Here is an 18,893-nt window from a genome sequence, read left to right on the forward strand (position 1 = left end):
TAAAATCATATAAAATTTTATATATTATAATATAATATAATTTATTATATTATATTAAATATGTATACATATTTCTTTTAAGAAGGTACGGAGAAATCTCGGAAAAAAAAGAAACTAATGGATTGGAAATTGAGTATATTTTGTAAGTTTATGATTTTTTGCGTTCTCGCAACCATCACGAATCTTATTATCTTAATTTAAAGCTTATTTATAAGTTTTTATACAAATGCGCAATAAATAAGATAACATGCATATGTTTGCTTTTATTACTTTTATGTAAAAGAGAATATAGTATTAACTATATTCAAATGACATACGCATCGTTTAGATAAGTATAATGCACATTCTATTGGAAGAGGAAAAAAAATTTTCTTTCCAGCTACGGTCGCTCACTTCTACGCACAAAATTAATTAGGAGAGCTCAATAAAGTTAATCATCTGTAGGATATTGTGGTTGACGAAAGATGCATTTGTACAACTTCGTCTCTACTCCAAACCGCTAACACACACCAATGGGAGGATTCGTAGACATCGATTAAAATTGTAATTTTTATGGTTGCTGAGTAGTGGGAACAATTGATTGAGTATACAAATTGTCATTACTTCATACCGCGACCTCTCTTCTGCTATTTAACAAAGAGTGGACGAGATAATTACATTTTTACTGTTTTGTCTTTAATCCTCCCGGGATATGACTCATCTTGAATTGTTATGTTATTACGGAAAAAAAATTCATCGGATCCTTGTTAAATTCTTCCGTGCGCGCTTCTACGATCACTTTAAACGCTGCAAGAAAAAAATGACCAAACAACAGAGATCAATAACAGACAAATAAAAACGTCCTTTAAATACCCGCCGATCGCAGATCGAGTCGCAGTATCGTTATTGACTCGATTGGTTTTATAAGAAGCGATGTTCAGGCATTAGAATCACGCACCAAATACGGACATCCAGACGTCAAGGAGCAGATTCTCAGCAATCGCCAGCAATCGATATTACACACAGGATGGATAAGTTAATGGTGTTCGACGGCAACTTCGAGGCTGAACTACGTAACCATTTGAGCACGACCAAAAACTTGGGGAGACAATTCGCGGTGAAAGCCCTCGAATTTGATCGGCTCGCCGTGTACAAGACCCATTTGGCATACCTGCATGCCGGCGCCCAGATAATAAGAACTAACACAAAGCGAGTTATCATGAATTCTCTTAAAAGACGGAAGTACTTCACTACATTTCAGGAGTCATCGATAGACATAGCGGTGAAGTTGGCCAAACAGGCCATAACAAAATATTACGAGGAAGTGCGAGGTGACAGCGCGTCCGAAGATTTCTCTAAACACCGTCCTTTATTGGCTGGCTGCTGCGGCAGTTACAGTGTTTGGAATTTTTTCAATATATCTGATATTCGGAAAAACTTGAAGAACATGTCGCAAAGTGAGATGTACTGGTTTCACAAAATACGTGTAAAGAAGTTAATGGAAGCCGGTGTCGATCTGTTGACATTCGAGTCCATACCTTGTCACAACGAGGCGAAGGCGATACGTAGACTGCTAATGAATTGTCCAGACGCTCGCGCCTGGATCACATTCTTATGCTCGCAGGAGGGGAAACTAATAGACGGTAGCAACTTTGCGACAGTAGCTACAGACTTTTACGATTCCCTGCCCAATCAAATCGTCGCGATTGGTGTCGAAGGCGTTACGTTCGACTCGATGAAACTAATGATGCAAGATGTCAACGGTATCAGAGATATTAAGATTCCGTTCGTGTTGTACGTTGAGAAACGTCATTTTCCTATCACAGATGGCATCGGGGCATCATCCAGCGTGGCGCGTAATTTTGCGGAGGAATGGATAAACGAAGGGGTGCGTTATTTCGGCGGCAGTACTGACATAGTCGCGGATAACATAAAGAAAATTCGCAAAGAAGTGGATAAATACTGCGCCTCTACGGGCATGGTCTTCACTCCACTAAAGGTGCGCGTATGCTCCCACCGAGACAAGGACAACCAATCAAAGCTTTAATGATAATAACAATCTTATGATTTCTGTTTTAAAGCAAGAAATATATTTGTTGCATAGGTGTTAACAGGCGTGTTGTCTATTGGAATTAAATGTTAGAATGATCAAACGCAAGAGTGTAAATGGCAAATTAACTGTGTCCAATGGACGTATATGCACGAATATCTCATAAATAGTGCAAATACAATCCAGTTTTTACGTAATATCTAAATTTAGTGTGAGAACTAAAATATTTAAGTCTGATTATGGAAATTGTTACAACCGGCATTAGGATACTTAAGTCTGATATGATAAGTCTGATATGATCACGTGCAATTATAATCAACACTAAAGTAAGATAACACATTAAAGTAAGATAACACGTAAGATAAAAGTTGCACGTAAATTGTTCATTCGATTTATAATATGAACAATACTCGGTCGATGACACGCCTGCATTGTTAATTGTAACGATATCTATAATTATTGATAATTCATAGGTTTATTAAGATTTTTATATATTTCTTTGTTATCATATTGTTTGAAAATTGAAAATGTTTCTGTAATTCTGTCTAATTTGTAAAGAATAATTCGTTTTTTCCTTAGTAATAATTTATTCGTTTTAAAATTATGAATAAACGTTCTATAATTTTTTCAAACTTAACACATAGTTCTTATAACTTCCATATCCTATTATTATTTAATATAATGATAAAAAAATATATAAATATATACCGTCATCACACATTCACATAAGTAACCGAACAGAATTCTGTTTGTATGTTCATATGATTTCACTGAGATTATTAAAGAAGCGAATTTGATAAAATTAATTATCTGAATATTTTTTGTACTCCATTAACATAGTTGAAGTTTGGAATGATCTTCGAGCGAAAATTAAAACAATTCATTTACAAGTTTAATCTCAAGAAAAAATAAAGATACACAAAAAACGAACAAAATTGTGCAAAATGTATTAATATTAAGGTAAATGAATAGGAAAAATGGAAAAAATTGGACACGGGCGAAAATTCACACAAATTAAAATTCCTGTCGAGATTTCCAGTAGCTTATGCAAACAAATGACAGTAGTTTTACACTCAGAAATATACGCGCTAGAAAGAAATAGTTTGTTGAAGACGAATGTCTGGAAGATTTCCATGATCGGCAAAGATCAAGCGTGCGAATTAAGATGTGCGTTCTCATAAAGATGAGAATTTCTACCGACGATCTCAGCGTTTTGTGCAAGCAAAAGATAATACATTTGTACTTTACCGAATCAAGATTAAATATCTTCTAAGAAGATTATAATATTCTTGTTAATGAGAATATCTATTCTCGATTTAACATTAATTTCTTTTTGTGCACTTTCTAAAAACATTTTTTGTTTGTCACTGAAGTTAACGAATTTTTGTATTCTATGATTAGTAAAAAATGTTTTAAAAGGCTGCACTCAATTGTTTATTACGCAATCATATTGAAAGTGATACAACTTTGCTGTAAAAACGATAATAAGTCCTGTGAGTGGGATTCCACTCAATCTTACCGTTAGTGTTCAGAATTTCACTTACTGGCAGAAGATTAATAACAGACCGCACAAATATAAACGTTCTATGAGTATTTACCCGCATTGCGCAATGACAGATCGAGCCATAGTCTACAACGCGACTGAAGCGATTAAATTCGCTTCAGTCCATGGTAGAAGAATACACATTGACGGTCCCGCTTTGCATCTTGTCCGCCAATGAGAACGTGCGAGAGACAATACTTAATCGCTGAGTGTAATGGAAACGAGATTGTTATATTAAGATCACGTAGTGAAGACAAACGTCGTAACTTACAGACGTCAATAGGCAACCTTTTAGTAACAGCCTGCAACCGACACGGCACTCGAGATGGACAAACTAATGATATTCGACGGCAGCTTTGAGGATGAACTACGCAAACATTTGAATACGATCGAAGAATTACCGGAAGATTTCGCAATAAAAGCCCTCGAGTTTAAACGGTTCGCCGTGTACAAAACCCACTTGGCATACCTGCGCGCCGGCGCCCAGATAATAAGAACTAACACATACCGTGTGCGAACAAATTTTATTAAATCACGCCTCGACCTCCCACCGATTATATATGTGCCATTGATCAATGTTGCCGTGAAGTTAGCCAAACAGGCTGTAATAACATATTACGAAGAGACGGCGAACAAATATACGTACGAGGATTACGATCGATACCACGAACACCGACCTTTAATAGCTGGCTCCTGCGGCAGTTGTCACGTTTCATGGAATTTGGATCCTTCAAAAGACGAAGAGACGCTGATCATGACGCTAATTGACTTTCACAAACAGCGTGTACAGAAGTTATTGGAGGCCGGTGTCGATTTGTTGACATTTGAGTCTATACCTTCGAAGATCGAGGCAAATGCGATAACTAGAGTACTGGCGAGATTTCCTGACGCTCGTGTCTGGATCAACTTCTTATGCTCAGAGAGTGGAAAGCTAGTGGACGGAAATAAGTTTGCAAAAATAGCTACGAAATTTTATGAGTCTATGTCCAGCCAAGTTATCGCGATCGGCGCCGAAGGTGTTTCGCGAGGCACGATGATTCGCTTGATACAAGAAGTCAACATCAAAGATATCAAGATTCCGTTCGTGTTATATGCCGAGGAATGTCATATGCCTACCATAAACGAGATACCCATCACGTTGCAGTACAATTTTGTGGAGGACTGGACAAGCAAAGGGGTACGTTACATCGGCGGTGGTACTCACACATTCGCGAATGACATAATGGAACTTCGTAACCAAATGAATCGTTACCGCGCTTCCACGAATATGGTTTTCACTTCACTAAAGGCGCGCGTATGCTCTTACCAAGCTAAGGACAATCAATCAAAGCTTTAATGAGAATTTTATAATTTCTGTTTTAGAGCATAATATATTTGTTAGTATAATCAAATACAAGAGCGTATACGTCAAATTAGCTGCGTCCGAAGTACAGAAAAATAAGTGTTAAATTTAAGTAAATTATTACTCCAATACTCCTTGGCAAATTTTTATTTATATTAACCCATTAACTGCCAAATTTTTGGCCGGATAAGTTATATATATGCATAAGTTATATATATTGCATATATGCAAAATTCCAAAATCCCCAAATGGGGATCGTGGCAGCTAATGGGTTAAGTAAAATATTTTTCAAGGAGTATCTCGAAGAGTAAATCATTCGATAAATAAAATATTTACTTGATTCACATAAAATTGATTTAACCTAAGTAAAATTTGCCGAGGAGTAATTAAATAATATTTAGTAAAAGTAAATACTTGAATCTAGCACATTTTTTCTATGTAGGCATGTCGTATGAATGCATTATAATTAGTATAATGCAATTCAGACCACATGCAACATGTTGTAAACGTATTGTGACAATTAAAAGCATTGCGTAAGCCTGATAAAGAAATTGTTATAATAGGCAATTGTATGCTATTCGCACTTAAATTGTTCATTCAGTTTATAATACGCATATTTCTCATTCGACGAAGATTCAACATTGTTAATTATGTTGATTACAATTGACAATTCTTTAATTAAAATTCTTAATTCTTTAATTCTTTCATTAGAATCTTTATATGTTGCTTTTGTTATCATATTATACTGCAAATATTCTTCTATTCTATAATTATTCAGAATTATTTAGTTATTTTTCTTTTAATTGCAAATAAAACTGTCAATACTGTTTGATTTTTGCGAACTTAATGTACAATTTATAATTTCCATATCCAGATTTTATTATAAAAATAACGAAATTAAAAAATAAAATAATAATAATGTTTCAAAATGTAGCATCGTCGTCAATAATTAAACACAATATCTGTATTTGTACGTTTATTTTATTATACTGATAGAATGTAGAGTATTGTGTATTACTTTCTAATTACGAAACAGCCAACATCGGTTAAGAATGTAGTCAACACCGAACATCATTTACATAACATTGTATTATAATTTCGCATTCAATCATGTAAATGTAATATAACATATGATGTGAAATTATAACATAAATATAACTCCACTGATGCTCTGTTTCAACTTGGAAATATTTAATTAAGATTTCCTTGTGCATCACGAATTTAAAATACACAATAGAATAATAACAAGGTAAGTATAAAATACCAGTTAGATCTCGATTCCAATAAGGAACATTCATCAATTTATTCACTCAAAAGTTCCCGTAACGAATAACTAAAACGTCTGTCAGACGTTTTCGTGTTTACTTAATAATAGATAGCACAAACAAGAACGTCCTGTAAATATCTACTGTCCTTGCACGCAAGAAGTGTAATATCGCCTGTAATGTGACTAAAGTAAGTAAATTCCCCGAAGTCAGCGCAAAGGATATACAGACTCGCTTTATTATATTTTGATCATAAACAAGAACAGTTTGAGAGAAATAATTCGTAATTGCTGAATACAACAGAAATGACTTTTCCATATTGGCACGACACACCAAATTCGGACATTGTGTCATATAAACATCAAGAAACGAATTCTTAGCAACCGTCTGCTATCGATACTGTATACGAGATTGGCAAGCCAATAATTTTGGACGGTGACTTTGAAGGTGAACTGTTTCGACATTACCAACAACCATTTGAACAATGTACAAAAGTTTTCACATTACATGCACTCAGGAATGATCCGTCCTTCGTGTATAAAAATCACTTGACTTATTTGTGTGTGGGCGTCCAGATAATACGGACTAAACACGTTAAATATCTAAGTGTGACGTCACATTGGTATCATTTAATCTTCTACCGTTTGAGTATTTACATTTGATAAACAAAGCAGTGATGTTGGCTAAAGGAGCTGCGGTAAAGTATAGCGAAGAGATGAGATACGACCTAAATTGTGAAGAATACAAATTTCGCCAACCTTTAGTTCAGGTTCCTGCGGCAGTTACCTGCTCTCGTTTCTCGATAGTATATCTTTTAAATGGTATACATGTATACAGGACAAGCGACAGATATCGGAAACCGAACTGATGGAGTTTCACGAACCCCGTGTGAAAGAATTATTGGAGTCTAGTGTCGACCTGTTGACATTCGAGTCTATACTTAATTGGAAGGAGGTTCAGGTTATACTGAATTTGTTAAAGAAATATCCACAAACTCGCGCTATGATCTCGCTTTTATGTTCGTTGGATAAAAAACTGAAACAGGACGGCTATAAATTTGTACATGTAGCTGAGAGATGTTACAATACCTTGCCCAACCAAATCATTGCGATCGGTGCCGAATGCATTGCGTCGGAAATAATATCTCCGCTTATGCGATTCATCAAACTCTCTAGGAATCCTCAGATTCCGTTTATGTTATATGCTGACAAATCTCATTTATTTAATGAGGGAAATACTGTTGAATTTTGAAAGCCGCAGAGACGTTATTACGTGTAGGAATGGTTACAACACGGAATACGTTATATTGGCGGTAGTATTAACGCAAATGCGGAGGACGTAATACAGATTTGCCAACAGGTGAAGAATCCTAATGTGTTTTCGGGTCAGGCTTCCACTTATTTTGCATCATGCTCCTACCAAAATAATGAAAATCTGTCTAAATTATGATTATAGTAATAACCTTATAATCTTATTATATATCTTTTTGATATATTTGTCACATGGAAATTGAAGGACGTTATTTAGGGATACTAAAGTTTATATGATCAAACATAAATAAATCGTATTAGCTGCGTAGATTAGATGTGTCATATAAAAACATCATAATTATTTCAATATAGTCTAGATATGTAGATACATTTAAATTTACCGTGACAGTTAAAACATGTAATACTGATCATAGAATTGATGCAAGAAATAACTGTGCGTTAATTACGTATAAATGGTTTATTTATTTTAAAGAACTATGTTAAATTTATACGTTATTAATTGTAATGATGGCGGCAATTTTTGATAATTCGTAGAAATTATTTAAAATCTTTACGTGTTACATTATTATTATATATTTATTTGTTTATTGTTTACTTATTATTTTCTTGATTTATTTATTTTGTTATATCTGTTTCGGAATTTTTCCTTTATTGTAAACAGTAATATATATTATAAAATTTCTGTTAAACTAACATACGGTTTTTATTAATTACTACCTTCATTCATATTAAAATATTAATAACCAAAGTATTTAAATAATACTAACATAATTAATTAAAACGCAATTAAACCCAATTGTATATGTATTTATTCGTACGCTTCATAAAATTTTGTAGTTTTTGTGAGATTATATTTTGATTTATTTTAAGAAATAACAATTTTTATGCTATGAAAAACGCGGCATAGCTAATAAGCAGTGACATTAAAACATTTTTATCATCTCGTTCCTTATGCTTTTCCATTATGACTGTCTAAGAAGGCGAAAGCGGTGATTACGTACGTTGTACAACGGTTGACCGGTATATTATTTTCTAATGACAAAACAGACAACGTCGGTTAATAACATGCTTAACCAAAATTTTGCCTGTCATTGAAAATACAAGATCGAATAATATAAATGTGTGAAACATAAGTTGGACGAGAACTAGGAAAGTTTATCGATATGTGCGATCAAAGCCTTCAATGTTTCGTGTAAATACTTGTGTTTATTTAATAACAGATCGCGCAAACAAAAACGTCTTATAAGTACCAGTTATCCTCGGGCCAATCAAGCGACAGAGTATCATTTATAACGCGACTTAAGCAAGCAGAATTACTTCAACCGAAGTTAGAACGAATGTGTACATCAACAAGCTCACTTCGTGGTATATATTCTCTGTAAATTTAAGAACGTTAACAAATTCTGAGAAAGATAATTCGTAATTACTGAGAGTAACAGAAGCGACATTCCCGCACTGGACCACGTATCGAATTCGGACATTGTGTCATCAAGACATCAAGAAGTGAAGGGCAGGGAATTACAACACCCATTAGCAATCGCCTGCCGTCGATATTGTATGCAAGATGATAAGGAACGACAAAATATTGATAGACGGGGATTTCGAAACTGAGCTACGTCGTCATGCCGAACAGGGCGGAAAATATATAAAAGATATCACATTACATGCCCTCAAGAATAATCAGAGTGCCATATACCAAACTCATTTGGCTTATTTGCGCGCTGGCGCTCAAATAATAAGAACAAACACATATCGCGCGTCCCTAAGTGATGTTTTAACACATTTAGATGTCGAACCGGGTGGTTATTTACCACTGATAGACGACTCCGTTAAATTGGCTAAACAGGCCGTGGTAAAGTACGCTGAGGAAAATGGATACGATATAAACAGTACATATTACCAGAAGAGCCTAAAACCTTTAATAGCAGGCTCCTGCGGCAGTTACTTGATTTCGTTTCTTGAGAATATGGGTAACAAATGGTACGTAACATTGGATGTCGTGCGTGATTTATCGGTAATGGAAATGATAAATTTTCACGAACCCCGTATGAAAACATTATTGGACGCTAATGTCGACCTATTGGCATTTGAGTCTATACCTACTATAAATGAGATTCAGGCTATATTGAAGTTGTTAACGCAATATTCACAAGCCCGCGCTTGTCTCTCGTTTTTATGTTCGGTGGATGGAAAAGTGGACGGCTATGATCTTGCAGATATAATTCGGATGTGTCAGCGTACGCTGCCCGAGCGAATTATCGCGTTCGGTATCGAATGCGTCGAACCGGTAGTAAATCCATTTTTGGAAATGAATTTGAATCAAACTATTCCGCTTTTGTTATATGGTGGCAAAAATGAAATATATCCTGTGCAGAGGACTAGTGCATCTGATAACCGTCGGGTTTGTAATTATGTATGGGAGTGGTTACAATGCGGAATATGTTATATTGGCGGTGGTATCGGCACAGACGCGGAGGACATAAAACGGATTAAAAGACTTATACAAATTCGTGAAGGAGCGCTCTCGGGCGGGCCCTCCGTTTCTAGTAATCCATGCTCCAACCGAAATAACGAAAATCTATCCAAACTATGATATAGACTATAATAATAATTTTATAATCTCACTATATTTCTGTCACATGGACATTATGGCACATTATTTAGGAGTTTAAAATTAGGAAGGAGATATTAAAATTTATACGATCAAACATAAATCATATTAGCTGCGTACATTAGATATATCGTATATAGAAACATCATAATTATTTTAATATTATTTAGACTATGTGGAACATTTAAGTTTGTCGTGACAATTAAAACGTGATACTGATCATGGAATTGCACCAACTGCACACTAATTACATGCAAATTATATGTTGTTTAATCAGATTAAAATATTTGATGAAATTTCTACAATGTTAATTGTTATAATGTCAAAAAGTTTCAATAATTCTAGAGATTTCTTAAAATTGTTATATATATTATATTATTATTATGTTACTTTGTTGACTTGGTTGTTTTTATTTTGTTCAATGTGAATTCTTCTTTTATTGTAATCAAAAATATACACTAAATTTCTGCAAAGCTAACACGTAGTTTCTATTTATTATTACCTAGTCATATTAAAACAATAATAATCAAAATATTGATGTAATATTAACATAATTAACATAAACGCAATACCGTATTCATTCGCACACTTTCATATAAACAATTAACGAAGGATGTTTGTCAAAATAAGTTATCTTGTTTCTTGCACGTGATCGTGTTTATTTAATAACAGATCGCACAAATAAGGACGTCCTATAAATCGCGACACAGTATTGCGACTGAAGTAAATTATCTCAATCGAAGTTAGAACGAGTATATATATCGACAGGCCAGCTTCATAGCACATTTTGTCTGTCAATTCGAGAACGTCGGAGAAAAACAATTCGTAATTACTGAATTTAACGATATTTTCGTACTATATATTTAACATTTAAAGATTTCTTTGAACGCACTTAATGAATCCGAAATATGAAATAGATTAATATAACGTTTCTGTGAAATGCTAATTAGACGAAATCCGGGAAAGATCATGGATATTTTCATTCGAACGCTCCCGTATTATCGAATAATCGAAACGTCTATTGAACGTGTGCTCATGTTTATTTATAATAGTAACAGATCAAACATACAAGAACGTCCTATATATAAACGCCGTTCTCGCGCAGTCGCAAATCGAAGCACAGTATCGCCTGTGACGCGATTGAAGCGTGCAAATTCGCCACAACCGAAATTAACGTTAAAGATACACGTCGACAGTCAGCTTCGTACGTTACATTTTGTACGTTAACGAGAACGTTTGAGAAGGATAATTTGCAATCGCTTAGTATAACGGGAGCGAAATTCTCGCAGTGGAACCGCGTGAATCGAGCATCGTGTCACACAGATATCAAGAAGAAGACCTTCCAGTATCAATCTGTCATCGATTCTACATGCGGAATGGACAGGCCGATGATATTGGACGGTGACTTCGGAGCTGAATTGCGACACCATTTCCAGCAAGCCCAAAAATTTGGTAAAGCTTTCACTTTACATGCCCTCCAGGCCGATCTGTTCGCCGTGTACAAAACTCACTTGGCTTATTTGCGCGCTGGCGCCCAAATAATAAGAACTAATACGTATCAAGCGTCCATAGGAGCCCTTAAGAAACATTTGGATCTCGATCCGAGTGAGTCTTTGTTAAAGATACACGATGCCGTGAGGATGGCCAAACAGGCCGTGACGACATATGATGAGGAGATGGGCCGGGACCCAAGTTCCGAAGAATATCAATTGGGCAGACCTTTAGTGGCTGGATCTTGCGGCAGTTACATGGTTTCGACTCTAGATGATATATCTGATAAGAGCAACGTATCTACGGATGTCACGGGTCAGTTGTCGTCGTATTATCTGTTTTCGTTTCACGAATTGCGCGTGCAAGCGTTGTTGGAGGCTGGCGTCGATCTGTTGGCATTCGAGTCTATACCCAGTTTGTTCGAAGTTACTACAATAACTAGAGTCTTAAAAAAGTATCCGAATGCTCGCGCTTGGATTACGCTCTATTGCCTGGCGGACACCAAACTGATGGATGGGAATGAGTTTGAAAAAGTAGCTACATACTGTCACGATTCCCTGCCGAATCAAATTATCGCGGTCGGTGCGGAATGCGCATCGCCAGAGACAATTGTATCCGTGATGCGAAGCCTCAACGACCGTAGATATTCTAAGATTGTATTTCTGTTGTGTGCTCACCAACGTTATTTACACACCAAGGTAGGCAGTGGTAAATCTAACACGGCTCTGTCGCACAATTACGTGCAGCAGTGGTGGGACGCCGGAATACGTTTCATCGGTGGTGGTACCGACACGGTTGCGAAGGATATAAAGAAGGTTTGCAAAAAAGTGGAGGGTTTCAACGTAGCAAATGACAGGTTCTTCACTTCTCTCATGTCATTGTTGTACCAAAATAAAGAAAATCTGTCGAAGATGTAATTATAACATAATCATTTTTCGATTCAAATATTCTCTCATGGATATTAACAAACGTTTTCTAGAGGAACTATTATCTAGGAGAAAAACTGTGATCATCTAGTATGTAAAAATGTCGTCTAATTAGTTTAGTAATTAGAATATAAAATTCATCATAATTAATGCAATGTAATTCAAATCGCGTACAACATAAGCGTATTGTGACAATAAAAATATATATTACTGTGACAATAAATATATATATTGTGACAATAAATATATATATATATATATTACTCGTGAAATTGCTACAATTCTGACAACTAGGAATTGTGCTGGGAGACGCTAATTGTATGTAAATTATTCATACATTTCATATTACGAATAATACTCACTCGAAGAAGCATCTGCATTGTAATTAATTGTAATGATGACAATAATTATTTTATTCTTACATTTATTACAATATTTACATGTTATTCGATTTTTATATCATTTTGTAAATATTTTTGTTTTTCTATAGAGAATGTGTTCATTTGTTTCTTTTAATTATTTTAATTATCAATAAATACTGTTTTTCGCATATGAATACACAATTTATAACTCCCATATCCTGATGAAATTGAAATGATAATAACAATATATTTAAATATATATACATTAATATACGTAATTAAACAACACCTTCTAAATCCTCACGCTTTCATATTAATAATTAAAGAAGAATGTTTGGTAAAAAATCAATCGTCCAAATATGATTTATACTTTACATGGTATGTATGAAACTGATGCTACCTCACAACTCTAATTTATCAACACTCAGAAATGTGCCAACAGGTCATCTCCGGAAGAAAGTTACAATTTCCTTGCTATGAAATATGCGACGAAATTAATAAACGAAAAACATTTACAATTTTTGTTATCTTTTTCCTTGTGCCTTTTCAGGATCATGTTCATATCGAGATCAGGAAAATCTATCCAAGCTGTGATTATAATAATAACTTTGTAATTTCATTATGCGTTCGATGTATTTTTCGTACAGGTATTAAGACGCGTTGTTTGGGAGTACTGATGTTTTAAATTATACATAAATATGTCGTCTAATAAAATGCGTAGGTTGGAACCGGAAAAAGACATTTCAAATATTTAAGTTAATTGTGACAGTTAAAAGGTGTAATACTGAACATATAATTTCTGTAAAAGATAACTGCATGCTAATTACGTGTAAATTTTTTATTTAATTTATAATATGGATAATATTTATTCGATGAATCTTCTACGATGTTTATTGTAATGTTGTCGACAATTTTATACACACATACACACACATATATATATATATATATTTCAAGACACGCATACATTCCTAGAAAAAAAACATTTGTTATTTTATTTTTATTTTTCTGTACGTATTTACTCTTTTATTTTTTCTTTATTATAGTTTTTCTTGATTGCAGTTATTTACTGTAGTTCAATAATATGCACCGTATAATTTTTGCAAATCCAGCACACAGATTCTATTTATTTTATTTCCTATTCATTCAAAAATTCGGGTTTTGGAAAACCTCAAAATTCATCTTGATCAATTCTTCGCTAATAAGAAATTCGTTCGTTTTGGAGTAAGGGCGTCCTGCAGTTACCTAAGAAATTGGCCAAGATAATTGAACAAAGTGAAACATATTTGCTTCGATAAAGTCTTTGAGTAAAATATTGCGTCCTGAAGATTTGAAACGAACTTTCCGAACAATTTAATAGAATAAGATTTCTGTGAAATACAAGTTGGACGGTATCTCGGAATGTTTATCAATATGTTCACTCAAAGGTTGCTATAACAAATAACCGAAATGTATGTCGAATGTGCGTTCGTACTTATTTAATAACAAATCGCAACAACAACATCCTATAACCCGTCCTTGGGTGAACGCAAATCGAAGCACAATATCACCTATAACGCAATTGAAGTAAGCAAATTCGTTATAACCGAAGTTAACGCGAAGGATATATAGATCGACAGATCTACTATAGTTACATTTGGTCAACGAGAACATTCGTAATCATTGAGTGTAACAGAAGCGACGTTTTCGCACTGGAACTACATAACGAGTTCGGAATCGTCGTGTTGTGCATAAAAAATAAAGCAACAACCTGTCATCAATTTTACACGTAACATGGACAAGTTCATGGTACTGGACGGCGATTTTAAAGCTGAACTTCGTCGTCATTTTCCGGAGGCCGAAAATTTTGGGAACGCTTTCACTCTACACGCACTCAAGAAGGATCGGTGGGCCGTATTCAAAACTCACTTAGCTTTTTTGCGAGCTGGCGCCCAGATAATAAGAACTAATACATATCAAGTCTCCATAGGTGCTGTTGCAAGACATTTGAATTTACCTCCGATTGAATGTGCGGAAATGATACAGCGAGCCGTGAAATTGGCCAAACAGGCCGTAATGTGGTATGGCGAAAAGACAGGAGAGGATACAAGTTCCGAACAATTTGAAACGCACCGACCTTTAATAGCCGGATCTTGCGGCAGTTACATGGTTTCGCTTCTCGACGATACATCTGATAAATGCAAAGTCAAATCAACGGATATCGCGATTCAAAAGTCGGTATCATATTTAAAGTTGTTTCACAAGCAACATATACGAGAGTTATTGGAGGCTGACGTCGATCTGTTGGCATTCGAATCTATACCTTCTAAGAATGAAGTTAATGCGATAATTGATGCGCTAAAGGACCATCCAAAAATCTGTGCTTGGATCACATTCTACTGTCCTCAGAATACAAACCTAGTGGATGGATCAGACTTTGCACAAACAGCTGTACACTGTTACAATTCCCTGCCTGAACAAATTATCGCGATCGGTGCTGAATGCGATTCGCCGACAGCAATGACACAGTTGATGCGAAACCTCAACAACAGCAGAAAATCTAAGATACCGTTTATGTTATGTGCTGACAAAAATTTTTTGCCTACTACGAGAAACGCTTCTGTATCTAGCGCGGCGCAGCAGCACAATTTCGTGCAGGAATGGTGGGACGCTGGAGTACGTTACATCGGGGGTGGTACTGACACAGTTGCGGAGGATATACAACACATTTGCAAAAAAGTAGAGTATTTCTGTGAGTCCACGGGCGAGCTTTTCCTTACCGGCAAGCCATGTTCTTACCGAAATAAGAAACATCTGTTCAAGCTATAATTATAACTCAATAAAAATGTTTTTATATAATTATGTAAGAGAGAGAGAGAGAGAGAAAGAGAGAGAGAGGTGTCATATATCGAATTTGTCCATAAATAAAAATACATAATTACATATATAATTATACATGTATGTATGTAAATAAAAATATATAAAAATATATAATTACATATATAATTATATATGTATGTATGTGTGATTATATATAGTCATATATAATTATACGTTTTTATATATGGACATATTCTACACATAATTATACATAAAAAATTTGTTAACCGGAACTTTATAATCTCATTATTCCTTTAATATATTTGTTGCATAAATATTAGATCACATTGTCAAGAAAAAGGAACGATTTATATAATGAAATAAAACACATATGTGCAATGTCAAGTAGAATATGTGGAACATTTAGTTTAATTAAACCGTGTAATATTCATTGTAAAATTGCTTCAATAAACCACTACACAATCCAAGTAGCAACGTGACGTCAATTGACGTTTTAATGACGTTAGAGGCGTTATTAAGATATTATTAAGACGTCATTTATGACGTCACTTTGCTACTTGGGAAATTACGCATAAATTGTTCGTTCAGTTTATAGATAAAACCATCTGTTAATCTGACGGTTAATCAAAATTTTGCACGTCGGATTGAAAATGGATCGAAAATACAAGATAAAAGAATACAACAGGTTTATGTGAAATGTAAATATCCAAGAAACTTCATCCACATGTATGCTCAAAGTTTTCAATTTTCTTACATATGTTTGTGTTTATTTAATAACAAATCGCGCAGTGCAGAACGTCCTTATAAATATCCGCATTTTCGAACAGTAGCAAATCACGGCACAGTATTGTCTATGATGTGACTGAGACAAGCAGAATTACACTCAAAGTTAGAACGAATATATATCATCGACAAGCCCGCTTTGTAATTAGTTTGTTGCGAGAATCGTCCGAGATCACGTATAATCACTGAGAATAACAGCAACGATATCTTCGCACCTACGTATCGAATTCGGGCATCGCGTGATACGAACATCAAGAAGTGAACTTTTAGCGACTGCCTGTCGTCGATACTACGCGCTAAATGGACAAGCCAACAGTGTTGGACGGCGACTTCGAGACTGAGCTACGTCGCCATTTTCCGGATGCCGACCAATATGGAACATTGTTCGCATTACGTGCTTTCACCATTAATTCGAAAGCCTTGCACAATACTCACATGGCTTACTTGCGTGCTGGCGCTCGGATAATAAGGACTAATACATATCGAATAATCCCGGACGTTATGCAACTTTTGCAACTCGATTCGATTGAATATATGTCACTGATATATCTGGCCGTAATTGCAGCCAACACGGCCGTGAAAATGTATGCCATCGAGATGGGATACGACCTCAATTCCGAAGAATACAAACGTAATCGACCTTTAGTAGCAGGTTCCTGCGGCAGTTGCCTATTTTCGCTTGTCCATAATATGCGTGATAAATGGAATATACCAGTGGAGGTCTTGCATAGGTTGTCGCAAACCGAAATAATACAGTTTCATAAAACTCGTGTGATGAAGTTATTGCGGGCTGGTGTCGACTTGTTGACATTCGAGTCTATTCCTACTATGAATGAGCTCAGGGCTATATTCACTTTGTTAAAATCGTATAAGACAGCTCGCGTTTTGATCTCACTTTTATGTTCGGATGATGGAAGACTAATGGACGGCCATGATTTTAGAGATGTAGTTAGGAGAATACGTTATTTATTGCCCTGTCAACTTTTCACGATCGGTGCCGAATGCCGAAGACCGGAAACAATGATCACCATTATGGAAAGCATCAACTCACACGGGAGAGCAAAGATCCCGTTTCTGTTGTATATTGACAAAAGTCATACTTTGGAGAATACCGGTGCATCTAGCGCGGCACCGTCTCAGAGTCATGTACAGGAATTGATAGCACGCGGAATACGTTACATTGCCGGTGGTATCGAGACAAACGCGATGGACACAAGAGTGATTTGCACATATGTGGACAGTTTTTGTCGACCGACTTGTCAAGATGACGTGTCTTCGGGCGAGGCCTCTACGTCTTTTAAGCCGAGCTCCTACCAAAATATCAAAACTCTATCCAAATTATAATAATAACCTTGCAACCTTATTGTAAATACTTTTGATATATTTGCCACATGAACATTACGGCATGTTGGGACACATTGTTTAGGAGTATCCAAAGTTTATATGATCATAATATGTCATCATAATATGTGATCAAATATCAATATCATATCGATTAGCAACATATAGATTATATGAATAATATATGATGAATATATTTTATAGAAATATCATAATTAATTCGATACAATCTATACAGAACATGCGGAATAATTAAATTTACCATGAGAGTTAAAACATGTAATATTGATCATAGAATTGCTGTAACAAACAGCTGCATATTAATTTTACGTAAATTTCTTATTAATGCAGATTAAAATATTTGATGCTTTTTTTATAATGTTAATTGTTATGATGTTGATAAGTTTTAATAATTTGAGAGATTTCTTAAAATTGTAATATATGTTATATTATTATTATATTATTTTGTTTATTTATTTATTTTTTCTTATTTCGTCCGGTGTTATTTCAAAATATTTCTTTTATTGTAATCTATAATATATACTAAATAATTTCTATAAAGCTAATACGTAGATTTTAATTATTATTACCTATGTATTAAATTATAATTATCTATGTATCATGTATTAAAATAATAATAATCAAAATATTTAAATAATACGATTATAATTATTAATACGCACCGTACTTATTTACACGACAGGTTAGGTCTCTAAACGAAAGGTAGATATGGGTTTCTAATCAGTAAAAAAGATCCACTGCGACGTCAGTTTTATTTTCTGACCGTTGGGATATGAAGTGACATCAGGTAACTATTCCCGAGTTAATTAAGATTTTTTTGAACGAATCCGAAATACAAGATAGATTAATGCAAAGATTTCTGTGAAATGCTACCCGTTGAAAGATTGTCCATATATAATCATATATGGCCAAAAGTTTTTTAAAGCACAATAGTAATCAGTTAATTTTATATAAATTATGTATAGACAAATATCATGCATAATTTTGTATGATTATATATAACTATATATGATCAATTATGAAAGATTTTTTAATGGATAATTAGACGAAATCTAGGAAAGTTCATCGATATGTTTGCCCGACTATTT

The 18,893-nt window shown here is 34.7% G+C and overlaps 7 protein-coding genes across 7 annotated transcripts; all 7 read left to right on the forward strand.

Annotated features, from left to right (window-relative positions):
• Window positions 1-74: 74 nt before the first annotated feature.
• Window positions 75-2,485, forward strand: LOC106742478 (homocysteine S-methyltransferase YbgG-like). The gene has a single exon (XM_014615444.1). It carries the CDS (start codon window positions 1,007-1,009, stop codon window positions 2,024-2,026), a length of 1,020 nt encoding a protein of 339 aa, XP_014470930.1. The 5' UTR covers window positions 75-1,006; the 3' UTR covers window positions 2,027-2,485.
• A 955-nt stretch (window positions 2,486-3,440) lies between these two features.
• On the forward strand, window positions 3,441-5,064 carry LOC106742482 (homocysteine S-methyltransferase YbgG-like). The gene has a single exon (XM_014615449.1). It carries the CDS (start codon window positions 3,898-3,900, stop codon window positions 4,906-4,908), a length of 1,011 nt encoding a protein of 336 aa, XP_014470935.1. The 5' UTR covers window positions 3,441-3,897; the 3' UTR covers window positions 4,909-5,064.
• A 1,791-nt stretch (window positions 5,065-6,855) lies between these two features.
• LOC106742446 (homocysteine S-methyltransferase YbgG-like) lies at window positions 6,856-7,430 on the forward strand. Its single transcript, XM_014615376.1, has 2 exons — window positions 6,856-6,948; window positions 7,017-7,430. The coding sequence occupies exons 1-2, from the start codon at window positions 6,856-6,858 to the stop codon at window positions 7,428-7,430; spliced, it is 507 nt and encodes a 168-aa protein (XP_014470862.1).
• Window positions 7,431-9,014: 1,584 nt separating this feature from the next.
• Window positions 9,015-10,043, forward strand: LOC106742447 (homocysteine S-methyltransferase-like). Its single transcript, XM_014615378.1, has one exon. The coding sequence runs from the start codon at window positions 9,015-9,017 to the stop codon at window positions 10,041-10,043; it is 1,029 nt and encodes a 342-aa protein (XP_014470864.1).
• A 1,394-nt stretch (window positions 10,044-11,437) lies between these two features.
• LOC106742448 (homocysteine S-methyltransferase-like) lies at window positions 11,438-12,469 on the forward strand. The gene has a single exon (XM_014615379.1). The coding sequence runs from the start codon at window positions 11,438-11,440 to the stop codon at window positions 12,467-12,469; it is 1,032 nt and encodes a 343-aa protein (XP_014470865.1).
• Window positions 12,470-14,613: 2,144 nt separating this feature from the next.
• LOC106742449 (homocysteine S-methyltransferase 1-like) lies at window positions 14,614-15,648 on the forward strand. The gene has a single exon (XM_014615380.1). The coding sequence runs from the start codon at window positions 14,614-14,616 to the stop codon at window positions 15,646-15,648; it is 1,035 nt and encodes a 344-aa protein (XP_014470866.1).
• A 1,095-nt stretch (window positions 15,649-16,743) lies between these two features.
• On the forward strand, window positions 16,744-17,787 carry LOC106742450 (homocysteine S-methyltransferase-like). Its single transcript, XM_014615381.1, has one exon. The coding sequence runs from the start codon at window positions 16,744-16,746 to the stop codon at window positions 17,785-17,787; it is 1,044 nt and encodes a 347-aa protein (XP_014470867.1).
• The last annotated feature ends 1,106 nt before the right edge of the window (window positions 17,788-18,893 follow it).

Source organism: Dinoponera quadriceps, unplaced genomic scaffold, assembly GCF_001313825.1.
Source record: "Dinoponera quadriceps isolate SergipeBrazil2010 unplaced genomic scaffold, ASM131382v1 scaffold113, whole genome shotgun sequence".
In the NCBI taxonomy this organism is placed as follows: Eukaryota; Metazoa; Arthropoda; class Insecta; order Hymenoptera; family Formicidae; genus Dinoponera; species Dinoponera quadriceps.

Excerpts from the sequence above, each read along its gene's own strand:
- LOC106742478 (XM_014615444.1), top strand. The coding sequence starts at position 1,007 with ATGGATAAGTTAATGGTGTTCGACGGCAACTTCGAGGCTGAACTACGT.
- LOC106742449 (XM_014615380.1), top strand. The coding sequence starts at position 14,614 with ATGGACAAGTTCATGGTACTGGACGGCGATTTTAAAGCTGAACTTCGT.
- LOC106742450 (XM_014615381.1), top strand. The coding sequence starts at position 16,744 with ATGGACAAGCCAACAGTGTTGGACGGCGACTTCGAGACTGAGCTACGT.
- LOC106742446 (XM_014615376.1), top strand. The coding sequence starts at position 6,856 with ATGTTGGCTAAAGGAGCTGCGGTAAAGTATAGCGAAGAGATGAGATAC. Across the intron at positions 6,949-7,016 it reads TTCGCCAACCTTTAGTTCAG|GACAAGCGACAGATATCGGA; the intron begins GTTCCTGCGGCA and ends ACATGTATACAG.
- LOC106742448 (XM_014615379.1), top strand. The coding sequence starts at position 11,438 with ATGGACAGGCCGATGATATTGGACGGTGACTTCGGAGCTGAATTGCGA.
- LOC106742447 (XM_014615378.1), top strand. The coding sequence starts at position 9,015 with ATGATAAGGAACGACAAAATATTGATAGACGGGGATTTCGAAACTGAG.
- LOC106742482 (XM_014615449.1), top strand. The coding sequence starts at position 3,898 with ATGGACAAACTAATGATATTCGACGGCAGCTTTGAGGATGAACTACGC.